This window comes from Haplochromis burtoni, unplaced genomic scaffold, assembly GCF_018398535.1.
Source record: "Haplochromis burtoni strain Fernald_Lab_line unplaced genomic scaffold, NCSU_Asbu1 Contig_231, whole genome shotgun sequence".
NCBI lineage: Eukaryota > Metazoa > Chordata > Actinopteri > Cichliformes > Cichlidae > Haplochromis > Haplochromis burtoni.
The window spans coordinates 700,157-719,932 of record NW_024582592.1 but is presented as its reverse complement, the minus strand read 5'-3'; the positions used below and the strand labels follow the sequence as shown (position 1 = coordinate 719,932).

Below are 19,776 nucleotides of genomic sequence, written 5' to 3'. Positions count from 1 at the left end.
TTTTCTATAACTGTCCCAGTCATCATAAAGACGTTCCATAGAGTCTTTGATGTGAAGCAAGGAAGAACGGTCGTAAATCACAGCAGCATAGCTCCATATATTAAACGTCAGGGCTGATATAAAAGCATAAAATACAATACAGCGTAGGCAGGTAGACGGCAAGCCGAGCAAAGGCGCCATCTTCCTGTCACAGTCAGCTCAGTCTGATCAATTACAACCATGAACCATATATAAAAGATGCTAGTCACCATGACATTACCCACTGGTTTTTAAGGCCTCTTGAGAAGCTTCATGTGGAGCGTTTGGCTGTTGCCATACAGATGTTTAAAACAAGACATGATGAGTGAAGAGCAGCTCAAACTGAGAAACTGAGGAACACTGCATGCTTATATGGTACTGACTTATTAATTGGTAGGAAGCCACATCCAAAAGAATACAGTTATTTATCATCTATGTTGCTCTTGGACATGAAACTAACAAACCACAAATCCAAAAAGAACGCACTGAGGTTATACATGAAGTGAATATTAGGGCAGTTTCCTCATACACTTCACCCTCTACTTACCATTAGAAAGAATACAGGGTTAAAGTGCTTCAGTTTTATTTAGCAGTACTTGCTATTATGCTGTAGTATTATTTGTTCTGTGAGTTTAGTCTGTTGTTGCCTGGAGAACATGATGGTGTCATAATATATCCTGCACAATTCAAGCTTTGTGGATATAAATGAGAGGTTATGATACTGAGGTATTATAGGTGCAAAGATGTAGATGGCCTAATTTAACCTGTTAGTAAACTAAAACGGCGGTTGAAGGTGGTTGCTAGGTAGCATCATGTGTTGCCTAGCAACCACATGCCAACAGGTAAGACCCTTGATATAGTTAAGTAAGCGAGGGTGTACATGTGTGCCAGTTTTGGTTGTTCAGCACCTGATCCTCATGCAGTCCTTCTGACAGGCAGTCACCATCTTTTATATACAGTCTATAATTATAATCTATGCTTTTGTGTTTTGTGTCATATTTAACAATGCATAGCAACAGCTCTTACACAGTACGCACACCTACACATCTCTCTGTTGACCTTTTTAAGAGTGTCTGTGGAGCAACATCACCTATAACCACAGATGAATCACATGCACCGGCTTCACTGGGCTGTAGATCTGGAATATTGCACATATGCCATCGACAGATCATAAAATTTTGACTTGAAACACTGGTCTGGTCTGGTCTGCTTATGATGACTCACAAAGTGGGTTGCCATGAGCAGTGACTGTGACTTGGCAACAAACCCATATGTAGACAGGTACCTCACCTGTGTCTAACGTCAGCAGGTCTTAAGAAAGGTAAAGTTCTCTGCACTCTCCCCACCCTTACATTGTAATGTGAGTGAACTCACGAACCTTGCCTTAAACACGCCCTAACAGACAGGTAGCTCTCACATTCCCACCCTGCACAAATAAACAACAGCTCCACACAGCTATCATGCAATTACACGGATTCTATTATACCGCTTTGACTTGATTATGCTGCAGGTGAGAATGTGACCTCTGACCTCCTGGAAGCTGAGAGTCACGTCAACGCCGGAGACACCTCAATTCAAGATCTCTGCTCATTTAAATTCTTTGTGTGGGATCTCGGTGTAAGTGTTTCTGTATGGCGCCCTACAAATAGCTGCACACCCACCAAGTTTGGAAAAGCAACATGTCTTCCAACCAGAGGCAAGACTTGACCTTTGACCCACCCTGAGATTTAATGACCCAAGACTGACTGGTGGAGGGTCTGATGCTTACGTGGAGCACGCGTTTGAATAAAATGAAAGAACCAGATGTTCAGTCTGAAGCGCCGGATTCCGGCTCTGATCCCTGGATCTGTGCTTACTAAGTAGTCAGTGGCCTCGGTCTGGGTTAGGGTTCGGGACTGTGAGCCTCTCTGAAGACGAGGCAAAAGTCTCTGTGGCTCAGCAGCTGTTTCACTTGAAGACGTAGTAAAAAAAGAAATCCAGTATCACTGTTTGTTAACCCTTTAAGACCTACCATAGAACCAAGTCCGCCAGAGCTTATATTATATTTTTACATGCTGTAGCGCCATTTTAGGGAGCATTTCAAGTTGCTATACATCAATACAACCATTATAGCCCAAATTTTAATAATATGTATGCATTAAGTGTATAGTAATTACATAAGTTGCAAAAAACTGCAATTAACTACAAAAAAAACTGACAATCGTTTTTGTTTTTTTAACATATTATTTCTAGCTAGAGACATTTAAGAGGCTTATGCCTCAGAACTGTAAATACAAAAAAGTTGCACAAAATAGTTTCCCACCACAGGAAATTTATTTTAAGTGTCTTCATAGTTTTATTTTTGAAATACACCAATTTTTATATACTGCAGGAAAAACGAAAATAAATATTATAATGCAAATTTGCAAAAAAACAGCATATGCATCAAAATAAACTATTTCCAGCAGTACAATTTGACTTCTAAGCATCCCAGAAACAATACAGAAAGTCATAAAGTCAAACATAACTTTTAAAAACACCAGTATAGGCTGATGAGGCCCTGAAGGTAAAAAACTACATTTCCGTGAAAATGACGTCACTTCCGGTTCCGGGCAGGTAATGGCAGACATGCGATCGTTTGCGCTGATGATCTATTCCAAAGTGTTACGAACAGCCGATCGGATCGGTAAACCGTGTTTCTGGAATATTATGTTTTTGTTGCTGCAAGTGGTTTTTATGCAATTTTTGCAAAGCTATATGTGGAAGGAAACTGTGACCGAGGACAAGTTGATGGCATAAGATGCAAGTACAACTACTCCAGTTTCATATGCAAAAAAAATTATTGCGCTAGCTTACGTGGTTGCAGTTCTACCGGGATTTAAAAATAGCTATGCAAAACAGAGCGTGCCTGCTCCCACCGGCTTTAAAGGGTCAAACGCTCAGAGAGGATTGTGGTTAATTGTAAAATAATTATAGATGGCCGCTGCCAAAATGTCTAGACTCAACTATGGTGCCTTCCCTTTGTTTGGCTTGCTTTGCTTCACTTGATTTCACTTTGCTCCTTCCACCACAGGGAGAACAACCTTGGTACACCACCATACCTCGGGGATTATGAGATTATCTTTTCACAGCCACTTTGATTGAAGCAGAGCCTCTCAGGTCACCGACAGTCACGGTCTCACAACATGAGAATGTGGAGAGATGCACGCAACTGATGTTGTGATGACATGTGGGCTAAACCCACCATGTTTTAATGGGCTTTTCAAAATGTCTTCTATCCACATAAAGAGTGAAGCCTGTCTTAGATTAAAAAAACATAAACACTAAGTAGACATAAATGTATCCTGAGGGTTGGGAGTCAAGTTTCAAGTCTCTGTCAGATTTTCTACATCATGGATTAAAAACATTAATGATCCAGTGGCAGAAGCTATGATTTAGATCACATCCAGTTCAGTTATTCTTTGTTACCAATCAGTTTTCACATTGTACCACAAAGGTTCATCCTGCTAACAGACAAAAACGTCACATGTCCTCCTTGGACACAAAGAGACTAAAGAGTAAAAGCTTGAGTTCAGATAGACACACACAAAGAGCAGTAAAGCCTTATCTACCTGGTCCATGACACTAGAAAGCGTCCGTCTGTGGAATGACTGCATGGCTTCATCTTTGTCTCCGACAGAGCCCGTGGGCCGCTGCAGATAAGCCAGTACCTGCTTCAAAGTAACATGGAAAGTGTATAAATGTGAATATCCACAACAGGAAATCGTTCAAAGTGGATTCCACCTTCTACCATTTGTTAACCTTCTGTTACTCTCACCTGTGGAAAGACTAGTTTTACATTATAGGAGTTTCTGAGGTTTAGTTTAAAAAGTCTTTGATTATTGGCTGAATCTTTCCAAGAAATCGGCACAAGAGACAGCGAGAGTTTACTTTGCTGCTGGATCGATAACAGCATTCCAGTTGTTTGCCTGAAGTCAGTGATTGTTCTCAGCTACTGTTTGTACCGACAGAGGAACACAAAGTGACAACAGTGAAAAAGATGAAATGACCAATAAGCGTTTCATTTTAGTTTGCTCTGTTCTGGACGTTGACCAACAAAGTAAGTGAGAGTGCAATGATTGGACATCCTGCCAGCTTCCTACTGCAACGTTGACGTCCTGCGTCCTCCAGCATACTCTGTTCCTTACCTAAACCAAAAATATTATTTCCACTGACGAGGACACATCTGAACCATCTCCCATCCTGATTATCACTCTCATGCCTTGATTTCATTCAAGAAAACATCTTTAATGTGGGTATTTTTGTAGCTGTGGCTGTGATCTGACCTATTTGAGCAGATAATCTGTTTTGTGAATTTAAGTACTATTTTTGCCCTGTCCTTTATTCTTGTCTTAGGTCATTTGGGTGTATCTAAAAACAAAGGGTTTTTTGCATAGAGTTTTAAACTGGGAGAAGCTGTGACTGAGAACTGAAGTACTTCATGACTTGGACGGACATCAAACTCTCCACGTTGAATCATCACGAGAGTTTCCGGTATGATGGCGCCTGTGTTCGCTTGTCTTAACAAGTCCTCCCTGGAGCGTGTGCAGGTTGTTCAGACTAAGAGTCCAAGTACTCCCCATCAACATCAGAGTCCACTTGAAGATTTTGGTTTGAAAATGTTAGAGCTCTGCATGGGCAAGCAGCAGCGCACATCAGAGAGCTTGTAGCTCCATACATCCACAGCAGGTCCCTGAGGTCATGTGATAAGGACCTGCTGTGGATGTATGGATACAAAACTAAAGGAGCTTTAGCAACAGTGGCCCCCAGACTCTTGATCTCTTTTCTTCTGAGCCTGAGATCTGTGGACTCGCTGGTCTCTTTCACTAAATCTCTTTAAACTTTAACTCTAAGCACATTATGATATTTGACTTGAAGAGTGATATATAAATACAATTTTACTTACTTTACAAATGTGGTTCTTCGATTAATAAATAATTAAAATGTTATAAAGAATTCAGTATCTTTATCTGTATAATAAGAAGCTTAAATAAATGTAATAATACAATTATAATAATGGTACAGTTGCCTTTCTTCCATGTATGGGCATTTTTACTCTTAAAAATGTATGAGGACCTAAGTTGAAGAATCTGAATCTGACTGTTTGACTGATGTGTTCCTAATTACAGCTCCCAGGGAGCACTGAGATTTAAACCAGCCAGCCCCAGAGTTTAAAATGAAGACTGGATAATTCACAGACGTAACTGGCAAATTGTGATGCAGTACTTTTTTCCTTGCGGCAACATTACTCCAATCAGCTCCAACATTAAAACCATCTGCTCGCTCATGTAGGTCTCCCATCAAACAGCTCTGACCCATTAAGGCATGGACTCCACAACAACCCAGAAGATGTCCTGTGGCATCCACAACAAAGAAGTTTGTAACAGGTCCAAATAATCCTGTCTTTGCAACCTGAACCACCTTCTTCCATTGCTCCATGGTTCACATCCACCCTTTTCACACAGGAAGCGGCGTGCACTGCGCTGGGCTCTGGCTGTACTACATCACTTTCTTGCTTCCACTCATGATCTTCATTCGTACTACAGGCTCTGAACTTCTATTGGTCACACAGCTATACTGTCGCAGCTAGCATGTTGCAGTTTCTATATGAAAGGGCCCTAACTCTCACATGTAGGCACATTTGATTATGGACAGCATAAACAAAGTTCCAAACCAAAGACTGTATAAGACTGTAATGCAACATCACCCTGGACTATGCATTTCCAAGCCTCACCATTGGTGATTTGGATGTATCTTTGGAGCCAGAAGTGAAGGTATCAGTTATCAGCTAATGCTAGCAAGCTGTATTCATAGGCAAAAGTGTAGGTACACAGATCTGCTCATTAGTATCAAGCTAAAAAGATACTCGAATTTCACTCATCAAATTTAAGGCACAGATTTCTTGGATGGTCAGTACTACAAAACAGGTCACTTCATTTGTGAGATGTTTCCATTAAAAATGGAGTGGAGGCCTAGCAAACCCAGGCCTCATTGGGCACTCGGCCTGGACTACATTTATTTGCGTCCATTAACCAACTTTCAGCATTTTAAATATCTGAACAGGTGAGTTTAAAAAAATCCAGCTCCTGTACAGTTATTATGGAGGGAGACTATCAATAGAAAGAGACTGAAATGTTTTTTGTCCCAGGCTGCCATGTTCAAATGCCAGATTTGAACATGGCAGCCTTTGGGGACTGATTCAGTTTGGAGCCAGCCTCACATGGCCATTAGAGAAACTGCTTGTTGTTGGTACTTCCACATTTTTCTGGAGGTTTGCACTTGCTCCATAAACTTTTAGCAGCCTTTACATTTTAGCAAGTCTTTTAGAAGAGCAAGAATCTCCCCATGGCCATTACTATTCACAGCTTTCTGAAGCTAGTAACCACAGCATACAGGGTACCCTCCACAAGACCTGCCCTCTTGGCACTGCTATGATTTTCTAATATAGCCATCATCAAAGTCTCTATGATCATTATCCCCATTTTTTCCTGTTTCCAGCATTTCAAGCACTGCCCGTTCACTTGTTGCCTGATGATCAATGTTGTTCCCTTGGTTCCAGTGGTTTTAATGGTACTATCACCTGCTTCTCTAATGGAGTCTCAGGCTTTCAGGTGGGATAGCAGTTACAGCCAAAATACAGGAGATATTTTCATAATTTCAAAAACTACCTTCAATCTTCATCATGGACCAGATGCTTTATATGCACGTAGAGGCCATTGCAGAACATGTCTGTAAAAATGAACACTGGAGTGCAAAATCATGTACCTCAGCTTTGCATCTGTTAAATTAAGAACATTGTATTTATTAGAAGAAAACTGAGGCTTGCATAACTTTTTGTCTTTCGTTACACATCAAGGATAATCCATCAATTACAAAGAGCCACTTAAAAAAAAACACTAATGTCTTTCTCTAGTGCTTAAAGCGCAAATCCCAGGCGAGAGAAAAGGATTGAAATTCCTTGCTGGAGGAGAAAGTGACATCGTTGCGTGTTACACCAAATTAGTGTCCTCGTTTTGAAGCTATATGCTCAGTGTTCCATGGTAAGAAGATTAAACCTGTTCATGAGTCTGACAGCTCCTTCCCAAACAAACATTCCTCTGAAGAGTTACCCGACACAGAAAATGTGCCCTGAGCCAATTCTTTCTCTCCTCTTTCTCCTGCTGCACACCAGCCTGGCTGACAGCGGTCCTACAAATGTGCCCTGATGCACGGCATCAAATGCACACCAGGTCCATTTGAGAGGCAGATATGAAAAAAGCTTTGCAAAGTTTGAGTCTCTCTGCAGTCCTCTGTGTTTGTGTTCTCTGTTGCAGGGTAAGGATTAGATAAAATATTACCAGGGTATTTATAGGCAGTGACATTTAGGAGATAAAGGTAGAGTATCAGGGCGTGTGGAATGTGGAGTCGGGACTTGTAATATCACTGATATGGCAGGGGGATTACCTCACCCTCTGGTAGGAAGTAGCCTACAGCAGACTGGATATGACTTCTGCCCCTGGCTTCACAGGCGACTGCAGGATCAACTAAGCTGCTCCAAGTCAAACCAAATGCACAAACCAAATAAAGCGAAATACAGAAGCACCCGAGCAACGAGCTTTTTCAAATATGCTCCAAAACAACTGAGAAAAGATGCCCCACAGCACAAGTTTTCCTTGAACTTCTTGGAATGGATCAAACCACAAAACAAACACCGTCCAACCCACTGGGGAAGAGAAAAACTCAACTGTCCCTGGAATTTATCACCTCCCATCCTTCAATGCAGTGCAAGAAATGTTCAAGGCTTTGCAGCTCCTTGCAAGAAAAAAATAACTCAAGGTAAATATTTAAAGCCACCAAATATTTCCTCCTTCCAGAGGACAGACAGGCTCCATGTTGCTTCTCTGGAATTTGTCGCCTCTTATCAAAGCTGGACTCGTATTAGAAATCACAGTATACTAATCCCACCTGCGGGTGGAAGATAAACTTGATCAGAGAGATCGTTTACAGCCCCTCGTTCTTACCTCGTCTGGACTGAGGACATCGTGGATCCTGTAGTGGAGTGGGCTCCGGTAACGTTACATTCGCGCTCAGGTGCAGTTTGGATTCTCTGTCATGATGAACTGTCACGGCTCAGACGCGCTGTGCACCCAATCTGCAGACTGCGCCGACACACGGATTTCAAAGACAGCGATACCATCCATGTCCCTGCGTCTGCTGGAGGCTTCTTCCTTCTGCCTTCGCTGTTTTTTAGCAGACACTCTGAAGGAAGTCTCGTGTCTTTCACTCTCTCTCAGCTGAAGTGCCTGTCCATCCAAACAGCTGCGTCCCACTTCCCAAAACACATGACATCAGTTACAAGTAAAGCCTGAAAATAATAAATACGTTAATTTTTGTAAGACCTCCTTTGCTGGACGCGCAAGTGCAAAAAGTGACACGAAGGGCCCTTTGTCCTTTAAAAAAAAGAGCTTCTTATAAACCATCTGCCACGACTCCAACGTGTTCCTACAACTACGCTTAAAATGCACTTTTGCCTCCCGGCAGGTGACTCCTGGTTGACTGTGGTCGCAGCAGGTAGCGCCGGTGGCACTTTCCCCTCTATTTTCCTCGTGACCTTCCTCTCAGTCCGGCCAAAGTGCGCACAGAGGAGCGGGGACGACTTCTCAGGAGCACGGGGGCCACGGGCCGATCCCACTTGTCCACAGCTCGGCTGCTGCTGTTGTGTCCGTGTGTCTCCCTCTCTCTCTTTGCTACCCTCTCTCTTTCTCCACCTGAGCGCTGCATTCCTGCCGTGAACACGCCTCTCTCCCCCGTCACAGCACAGCAGCCCGTCGGAACTCACCCGTCCCTTCACCTCACTACGATCAGTTCAACTTTGGAAATGGAGCAACTCACAACAGACATCTTTGAAGGAACATATATGTCTGCACTATAACAGAACCATTTAATACCTTCAGTAAAAACACAATTTATATAAATCAAGTAGAAAGTAGCGCTTGGGGGCAAATGTAACACGGAGAGCTTTTACTATTGTAGTTCAAAAGCACTTTTGTTACATTTTTATAAAGTTAAAATATTTTTAACTGTATTTGATGAAAATATCTTCTTCCTTCAAGTCATCCTCCTCATCAGTGGCGGTCCTAGCCTGTTTGGCGCCCTGGGCGAACACTCCCTCTGACACAAACACACACACACACAAAACAAATACAGTTTTACATTAACATAAAACTGTTGTCGAAACCATACTGAATTTCACCAGAGCAACACCACAACACACACACACACACACAACACACACACACACACACACACACACACAACACACACACACCCCACACACACACGAGAGAGTATGCATAGTATGCAAATGGCTTACAAACAGCCATCATAATTGGTCATACAATGAAACAGGACAAATCAAGAATTGACAATGACTAATTAATATTGTGCTGAACACAGTCCAAAGATTCAGTAAGCTACATCAGTGTCTACTGTTTACTATCATAGCCAAGTGGCTAACAAAGTAAACAGACGTTTTCACTATCCCTACTAATTAATGTTATCTTGTTGTATCTTCTGTTGTGGTCAGTGCTGATCCTCTCTGCTGTTGCATGCTGGGGCAGCAGGTTGAGGGTCACAGATGCCAAAAGGCTAAATTAACTGATCCATAAGGCCAGTTATGTTGTGGGGATGGAGCTGGACTCTGTTAGGGTGGTATCTGAGAGGCGATGTTGTTCAAGATAAAGACAATCATGGATAACACCTCCCACCCACTCCATGACATGCTGGCTAGTCACAGGAGCGCGCTCAGTGAGAGACTGAGATTACCCACAATGCACCACTGACCGACACAGGAAATCATTCCTGCCTGTGGCCATCTCCCTGTACAACTGGACTGTAGTAGCGGAGATGACAATAAAGTTTCTTTGACTTCAGCAGCGAGCAGGGCACCGAGGGCTCTCGCGCTCACTTTTCACATCAGAATTTCGAAAAAACATCGGTGCAAATTATAAGTCTGTATCATAATGTCTGGTGTTTTCGTGTTTGGTTTTGTATTTTTTTTATTTTGCGAGTTGGTTATTAGATGCTGCTCCAGCCAGCCAGAGATAAATGCAGCTAATAAAATGCAGCACTGGGAGGTGTGAGCACTTCTGTTAAAGCAGAAGTTTTGCTGAGCGATCAGCTGTGTGTTACCACAATGCCAGGGAGGAAAGACATCAGTGGTGATCTTAAAGAAGTAATTGTTGCTGCTCGTCTATCTGTGAAAAGCTAAAAGGTCTGAAGTTCATCAATGTACAGTGAAGGGGATTATTCACAGGTGGAAAACAAGACAGCTGCCACTCCTTTCTGGTGTGGATGTCCCAGAAAATTCACCCCAGGGCCAGCTTGTGTAATGATTAAAAAAAAAATAAGGGGGGGGGGGGGGGGGCAGCGATCTCATTCTTGGCAGGCCTTAGTTAGCATGTTAAATTTGAAAACTTCTGACATTACAACAAAGACTGAACAGGTTTGTAAAGGTTGCCAAGAGAAAGCTCGAGCACCTCAGATGAACCTTTCAGTCACTGCGCTGACCATGAGCTCTTCTGTGCACCAAAGTATTCTAGAGTCAAACCCAAGTCCATCTCACGTTTGCTTGAAACTAGGTTATGACAATGAAAGCAAGCACACCAGCTGGAGAATAAGGTGTTGTCCCAGTTAAAGACCAGGCTTTGAGCAGGTTGAAATGCTGTGGTGGGGCCTTATGTGAGCTGTTCAGGAACAAATGCCCCCAAATATTTTGTGAACTGAAGTAACGTTGAGTAGAAAAACGTCCAGAATTCCCCCACAATGAAGGCACACAGAAACAAGTACTTCAAGTTATTGCTCTAATAAAACCTTTCTTTTTCACAAGATCGTGTGCACCTCAGAGGGCCGACACATGAAACATGGGGACCACAGTTAGGTCTGGGAATCTTCTTTTGCCTTACATTTCCCTACAAAAATAGCAACGACTGCAAAGGCAAAGATTTCTTTAAAAAAACAAAGAAGAATCAACACAGTGAGTCTGCAGACTGTCTGTTTCTGTTTAGTTACCCTGGTAATCCACGATTACCTGCTCCAGCTCAGAAGGGAAAGACTCTCAAGTAACAAACATACATTTGCTGAAGAAACGTGACTTTATTTTGACGTCTCATTAGTTGTGGATCCTCCATCTTTATGCAATTTTAGGAATAATAAAAAGGGCGTAAATCTTTAACTTCTTGTACAAAATAATCAGACACTACTATTTTACAGTATTCCTATAAACGTGTTATATGCTATTGATATATCCTCTTACGTTATATATTCACGGTAAGCCAGGTAACAACAAGCAGTCACAGCATGTCTGTGTGACTTTTTATGAGTTTATGACTTCATCGTGTTATATTGATGTAACATTTATACAGTTTATTTGGTATTAACAAACAAAAAGAGGCAAAGAACTGGATTTAACTTGTATGTCTCATAAACCAGTTTATTGATTGGTGTTTGTTTCAGTTCAATTAAATGTCATTAAAACAACTTGAAAAATGAAACTGTGTTTCAGAGCCCGCACAGCCACAAAAATAACAAATCAGTATCTCGAATGTCCTCGTCTCAGTCCGTTTATCATCACTGCCTCTTTCATCTGGCCCCGTTCTCATTGCCTGCATCTTCCATTAATTCCTCCACATCACGTCATCCTCTGTGACTCCTTGTTTCAGAGGGTGACTCCTTAAGAAAAGTAGACCTCTGCATCGACATGTCAGGACACGTTTATCATACCAGTCTTAGTTTCTTCTTTTTATTTTACAGGCACATTTAAAACCCCCTCTTCCTCTGGACCTGTGTGTAACTGTATCCCTCAGGCTTCTCTTTTTGTCTCCCACTGTGCGTTATGTCTGACGTGCCAAAGCTCGTATTTAGCAGGTTTGATGTTACAGTGGGAATGTTTTCTGCAATGAGACAGTAACACCCAGGTCATCTCCAGTTTCCTGCACCGCTTGTCCAGCGGTACAACTAGCATAACTTAGTGATAGTGGAGCAACCACACGGGCTTTCTGTGAACTCAGAGCACACTCCCTTTATGCTCAGCCAAGACAGCTACAGTTAAGCTGTGCTTCAGGTTCCACGCGCGACCTTGAGCTATCATCTGGAGCCATGCAGACATAACAGAGGAAACAGGACAGCGCTCTCAGCTCTCAGCTCTCAGCTCTGCTACTGCCCGTGAGCGTGTTTTTGACCATACAGGGTCATACATGGTGCCCATAAACATTACAGATGCCAAAAAACACGAGAAACTACAAATGTTGACTTGTAGACAAAATGAGTCATAAATCATCAGAGGGGTGGAAGCCGTCAGCAGCCAAACAGAGTGTACGTTAAACTGTGAGAGTAGACTAAATAAGGCATGTTTGGTTTAACCATCGCAGACTCAAGTGGACCACAGCATGGCTTAAGAAGATAAAAGGCGGCCGATCTGTACACAGCAGGATGGGACAAAGTGGCAACAGCCCAAAGCCACAACACACCATTAAGTTTTGTGTGGGTCTGAATCTATTAAACCTCAGCTAACACAAAACGGACTCACGGTCAAAACCATGCCGACATCATCAATCCTCTCAGTTCACACTTTGTTAGCCTGAGGCGAAGCATCAAGGCAAGTTTTTGCTGTTGGCCAGTTTTCATACGTGCTAAACAGATGCTGGAAGCTGGACCGTGCTGTAACTACATACAAGCACTGCTCACAGCTGCTTTTTTCCAAGAGGGCTGTGCTGGTGCCAGTCTCTGAAAACTCAGACCACAAGTACAAGAACAAATTATTACACATGGTTCTTCCCTCCATTCACATAAAAAAGCTAGTACTGGTATGAAGTGCTTTGAACTGGTCCTTTTCTGGGTTTCTGTGCATGGAACCGGTTCTCAGTTGGGCCCTGGAACCATGACAGTGGAAAACGGGGCAACAGACATCATTTAAGTGCATAACGACTACCCTGAAAATACAACAACTGGATCTTTAGGCAAACACCAATATGCACTTAGTTTTTTGGACAATGACCTTTTGTAATTTTGCCTGTGTGCACCACCAAAGTGGATCTGATCCAGCCAGACATCACATCTGTACATTCACCACCATCAGGAGCTGAGCCTTAAACAGTTCTCTGATCTCCTGCTCCTTCATCTAGCTTCACCATCACAGAGTGTAATCTTTTCACAGCACGGCGTCATTAAACTAAACAGTCTTTCAGATACATTTACAGTGAAACTTTCTGTTTAATAAGTCAAAGGGCTCCATGCAGTTAGACAAAAAGCATAAATGTTTAACGTCTTCATCTTGGTTCCAAAAGTATTTAAGCAGCTCTAAACAGCTTCAAGCTGCCTATCAGTCATATGTGATAGAAATGTTTCCGTGGGCAGTAAGCAGCTCCTCAGCACTCGTGTATATAATGATTAGTTAAGCGCTCCGAGGTCTGGATGCTTGTCCCAGCTTGTAGAGAGATTTTCCTACGCCCTCCTATAGTTCCCCATCATTACAGAGCACACTTTAGTACTCTGTGTGTTTACCGAGAGGCAGATAGCCGAGTGTTTACAGTAATCATCACATTCCCGCACACGTGCACGCTCTCTCTTTCTCTGTGCGTGCTTTTGGCAGCTTACTATGTTCTTTCCTCTAATAAGAGCTTTCTGAGATGAGGAGGCACTTTCCCGCTCCTCAGAGATATTAGTGAGGAGGAGGGTTGGGGGTTAGGAGGGGGATATGGAGGGCTGCACTTACACCCACCAGCCCCGCCCCTCGCCCCTCTTTCAGGTTTTTACTGAGCTTGGCAGGCGGCCACGGTGAGAAGCTGATGGTAGGACTGGGTTTCACGCAGCAGCGCTGATGAAAGATTGTGGATGGTGCTGTGAGGAATCATACACAGTACATGCAGCCTTGGCACAGCTGCTGCTAGGAAGCTCTTCAGGTGTGTCGGCCTTCTTTAACAGTTTTATTGCTGTCTAGAGAAAATCCATATTTGTGACAGATACAGCACCATTAACAAATACTGGTGAATACCTGGACATCAACAGCTGAACTGGGGCAGGGGGCAGGCCAAACAAATGATATCCCCGTTCCTCCAACACGGTGCCGGCGTCTAAGCTAGAACCGGTTCTAAGTATGTTCTTCAACATAGAAAGAAAGAGGAAACAGCATCCAACAGCACAGAGGACCACTGGCTGTACAAGGGTTACACACATGGTTGGCACAGAAAAACCCAAACTGTTGAAATGTTGGCTGGTTCTCAAAGGATACCAAAGCAGAACTCAGACTTCACAGCCTAGCACGGACAGCAACTCTCAAAGTGGATAGCATCATTTTGGGGTCTTATTTTGCATTTTTATGAATCTTGTCGTGTGATTAATGTCATTGTGCACGTATGTAGCATTGATCTTTTGAGGCAAACACAAATAGAGACAAAAAGGAGTGCTGCTTGCAAAGAGAAGCCTTTAAATGCAAATATTAGAAGCCAGCACACTACAGGGTTAGAGCTTTGAAAAATCTTCATTGACTATATCTTATTTTATTACTTCTGTTTCATGTATACAGCATGACATCCATTCATAACAGTTGCCTCAAGGTAATAACAAAAGACTCCTGGCTGAGCCTCAGGAGCAGCTGTTTGCTCTGATGCGTTTGGGAGTGACTGGAGGAAGAGAGGACGACCACATACAATATGCAGTGTTAAACAAACAGGAGTCGAGGAGATACGTTACGTCCAGATACAGACGGACAAAATGGTGGTGGCTAACCAACCGGACGTAGTGGTGGACAAACAGAAGAAGACGGCCGTAGTGATAGATGCAGTTATACCGAATGACAGCAATATCAGGAAGAAGGAACACAAGAAGCTGGAGAAAAACCAAGGGCTCAAGAAAGAGCTGGAGAAGATGTGGAGGGTGAAGGTGACGGTGGTCCCCGTGGTAATCGGAGCACTCGGTGCAGTGACTCCCAAGCTAGGCGAGTGGCTCCAGCAGATCCCGGGAACAACATCGGAGATCTCTGTCCAGAAGAGCGCAGTCCTGGGAACAGCTAAGATACTGCGCAGGACCCTCAAGCTCCCAGGCCTCTGGTAGAGGACCTGAGCTTGGTGGATAGACCGCCCACAGGGGCGAGCGGGGAAATAAAAAATATATAATCTATTATTCATATGGAGCAATCGGAAACTGCTATTGAGCTATTTCACACTGGAATTCTGCTTTATAACATGGCCTTTATAAATGCACTGATGACCTCATTACTGCTTTGCTGTGACACGTGAAACTTGTGTCGCTCTCATTCATTCACCAAATCAGTCAAAGCACACTCACACATGGCAACAACACCCACTGGCAGCCTCTCTGCTGCCCCACAGAAAATGTCGCTCAGGAAACTTGTCACAATTTACTGACCTGCCTAAAAAACACTCCACACAGTGACCTGATCAGCATCTGTGGAATGCACCACACAACCCCCCAGACAGCCAGAGCAGTGGGTAGGTTTTAATTTAACTGCAGGTCTGTTTTTATAAATGTTTTGCTTTGCTGTGTTCAGACTCAAACTATGGCAGCAAAATACCCCAAACACCATAACAGAAGTGATGCACCCCTCACTGCTGACTTCAGTGGTTGGAATGAGTGTTTTCACTCACTGGGATCACGTCCTCATTAAGGTTTGACAGTGTTTCTAGCAGGTAATAGATGGTTGAGCATGAATTGAGGCTGTGGTTTGGAGAAGGCCTCACTGGCAGTGACAGATGCACGTGTTCTTTGTAGGTTCACCCAGTGTCCCTTCCACAGGACAACATGCAGGCATGGTGACCACAGGCAGGTGATTGGGGAAAGAAACTGAAAGCATCATATTTGTGACAACATGAGAGGGGTGCCTCTATAATCAAATAAAGAGACTCTTTTAAGGAGAATGGCCAAAATCACTTTATTCATAAAAGACTTCATAGGCTTGAAACAGACGACGAGAAGCCTCAGCATGTCAGCATGTCAGCATTTCAGCATGGGTGGGATTTGAATTCAAGTGGAGGTAGAATAACACTTAAAGAGTGTGCAGGAATGTCCTGCTTTCATCTCGATCTGTCACCGGTCACCTGGGCAACACACCGGCACATACATGTGATGTGGTGTTGTGACATGTTTTATATGTGGCCCTGTGGCAGACACTCTCTGAGGCGGTGAGGTTTTGATGCAGGGGCTTAGTAAAGTTCATAAACAGAGCAGAGGGATCAGCCACTTTGATTTAATGCTGGCAGGAAAAGAGAGTGTGTAGCAGTGCAGACACCGAGCGCACAGTCGAGCTTGTTCATCAACCAGCTCATTAGAATACGAGCTATTACATGCAGCCGTCATGTAATTTACAATACTGTGTTCACATAAGGGAGAAATAACATGCACAGAAAGCCACTTGAAGCCATGGGTAAACACCATTTACTCAGTTTACTGGGCTACTTGAATCCTGTAAGAACATCTGCATCAGGAGTTATGTACAGAAACCAAACAAGCCACATGCTGCTCTTAATAGCTCTCGGTGCCCATGTGGAAAAACAGCAACACAAGCATATGCCTTGAAAAAAAATGCATTCTTCAGCTTAGAGTACACCGATCAGCCAGAACATCACCTCCTGCTGCCTAATGTTGTGTTGGTCCCCCTTTTGCTGCCCCGACCCTTCCAGCCATGGATGCCACTAGAGCCTGAAGCTGTGCAGTTGTACCTGCCACCGAGACGTCAGTAACAGATCCTTTCGGTCCTCCAAGGTGCGAGGTGGGGCCTCCATGGATCGCACTTGTTTATCCAGCACGTCCCACAGATGCTCTGGATTAAGATCTGGGATTTTGGAGGTCGATACAATTGAGTCATTGTTGTGTTACTCAAACCATTCCTTTTTCCTTTCTTTCTTATTTTTATTGAGAGACAAGTGTACATTAGTTTACAATGACAATACAATCTGTGCCCCTCACATATTTGTTAGTTTTGCTTACATGAACAGATACAATAATACACCCACACACACACTTAAATAAAGTTGAAAAAACAAACAAACAAAACCTAAGAAGAAACCCAAAACAAACACAAACAACAAACCCCAAAACACACACAAAAAAAAAAAGGGGGGGGGATATGATATTAATCAGCTGGTAGAGCGTTTAATGACTTGCAATAGTTTACGAAGGGGCCCCAGATACAATAAAATTCTCTGTATTTGCCCTTCGCCACAAGGCCTATCTTTTGCAATTTAAGAAATGACATCACATCTCTAAACCAAAAAGAAACTGAAGGTGGCTTTGAAGATTTCCAAAGGAGTAAGATGCAACGTCTAGCCAAAAGTGATGTAAAGGCTAATATTTTGAAGTGTGTAGGGTCGGTTAGACCAGTGTTGACTGGAAGCCCAAAAACAGCTAGAAAAGGGTCCATGCAGATTTGGGTCCCAAGAGCCTTGGAAAGAATAACTGAATACTGACTCCAGAAGCCATGGAGTCTTGGGCACAGAGAAAACATATGGCCTAGGTCACATGGGGTGGCATGACATCTCTCACACTGATCCATCACTTGTGGGTAAATCTCAAGAACAAGGTCCTTGGGGGCGCGCCAAGCTCATGAGCCACAGACCCAGCGTGCAAACTACAGCACACACACACACACAAACACACACAACACACACACACACACACACACACACACACACACACACGCACACACACACACACACACACACACACACACACACACACACACGCACACACACACACACACACACACACGCACACACACACGGAAACTGCACATTTTTCCTGCTTCTATCTTTACCTGTTCCCTGATATATTCCACCCACTAACAGGTGCCATGATGATGATCGGTGTTATTCACTGTCAGTGCTCATTTATTGTCATGTATGATTGGTGTATATGTCTACTTCTATGATTATTTTGAGAAGCCAGTCATGAGCTGGAATTGGATGCAGGCTGGAAAACCAACCAGTGAAATCTCCTGCAGGGAGTATGAGCTCGCTGAGTGAAAGCATAACTGTTGATATATTGTTTGTAAGGAATGCTGGTCACCAATCCACACGGTCCACATGCCCGACAGCGCGCCCAACACTCGGCAGAAAGCTTGACCAGTATTCGACAAGGATTTTTCATGGTTCGCTCGCCGTATGATTTTCACTCACTGTTTGGTTACAACACACGTCTCAAAGCTCTGTGCACATTTTTCTCAACGTATTCACACGATCATAAACTCTCTTGACTTTAAAAACATGAGTGTAAATCATAACGGGAACTTGCACAAACGACCTACTGCGTGGCGTCCTGGGGTCTCAGGCGTTTGCTGTGACAACCTTCACCGAATAAAATTTCTTGTAAGGACACGCAGCCATTGTTAACAATAATGTTTTCACAGGATGTATGCAGTCCACCCTCACTGCTTCCAGGGGAACTACGAGTGTCATTAGCAGCCAGGTGCTGCTAATCAAATGCATCTGATTAACTGATCATTGCTGAGGTTGATCATCTCTATAAAAGTGGCAGTTTGGGCATCCAGATGTGTACTAACACATCAGGATGCCACATCGTTCCCAGCAATGGGCGTCCCAGCAAATCCAGCCCAAGGTCAGACCATGCATCTCTCTGAGAAACTGGAAAAAACCCAGGAGCTATATCTCAGAAGAAATGGACCCACCTGAGGCATGATGGATATTTGGGGATGCATGCTAAGTGAGATAGTAAACACTGTATTTCCGCTGTAAAGTCACACGGGTCAGTAACCTGTCAGTATAAACAAGGTGTCTGGATGGGAAACATCTGCTGTCTCACTGACGTTCTCATGGAGTCTCTCCTTTGCTCAGTCATAAACACGTAGATAAACACAGCTCGTCTTAGCTGAGGTTGCACAGATGCAGCGGAGAAGCTGTGTTTATGCCAGCGACACGGTAGTCTAAGGAACACGTCTCAGTGTCTCAAAACAAACATCCACATGCCCTCAAACACAGCTGCAGGGGGAATCCACTCGTACGCGCACGTAGAATAACTTCACAAACACACAGTCAACAAAGTCATCCTCGGTTGGCTCACTTCTGGCAAATGTTCCCACACAGCCCAAATGTGCTTTGTACTTGTTGGCTGAGAATAACACACAAAAGCATGTAAACATCCAAAGCACAAAGGCAGGTCGCAGATCGGGATGATGTTGCCGCTCCTCGTACTCTTCTGGGAACCAGGTTTATTTGAGCCCGTTCAGCCAGGATCCTGCTGCTGTTGTGTGGATTAGTCTATTTCAGTCACCCGCAACATGCAATGCCAGAGGTGTGGCTGCCCTGCCACCCCGGCCACAAGAAACCTAAAAATACAGATCACAAGCATTCAGGCCGGATGAGAACTAAAGAGTTTGTTAGTGGGTGCAATGAGCGAGGCATTAGAAAGCAAAGGAAACACTGCTATACAGGCATCTAACAACAGCTGCATCATGAAACCAATTAAATATGAAAAGAACCCAAATCACGCCAACTGTAGTACACACCCATTTAAAAAAGAAGCTTTACATGCAGGTCTCCTGGTCTTTATTAGGTCCTAAAATAAGGTAAAAATGGTCTCGAATGAACTACAACACATGACGAATTGTGCCACTATTTTTTCAAAATACAGACGAAGTGTCTGAAGAATGAAGTTCACCCTCACTGTCTCCACAGGAATTAGGAAGGAGAGAATCAGCCACGCGAAAACCAAATACACCGAACAGCAGAAGCT

At 43.5% G+C, this 19,776-nt stretch overlaps 1 protein-coding gene across 3 annotated transcripts in view; it reads right to left on the bottom strand.

Moving 5' to 3' along the window:
• The window catches only part of adamtsl5 (ADAMTS like 5), a 66,485-nt gene extending 57,708 nt beyond the window's left edge, over positions 1 to 8,777 (bottom strand). For 2 of the 3 annotated variants that reach the window (XR_006055148.1, XM_042226861.1), the window contains exons 1-2: positions 8,037 to 8,777; positions 3,609 to 3,710 (exon numbers count right to left, since the gene is read on the bottom strand). Coding sequence is in view for 1 of the 3 variants with exons in the window: in XM_042226861.1 (XP_042082795.1) it covers positions 3,609 to 3,710; positions 8,037 to 8,056 (122 nt within the window). In the remaining 2 variants the exon portion in view is untranslated. The remainder of the gene's footprint in view (positions 1 to 3,608; positions 3,711 to 8,036) is intronic. The other variant, XR_001336884.2, reaches the window with a different exon arrangement.
• Positions 8,778 to 19,776: the final 10,999 nt, after the last annotated feature.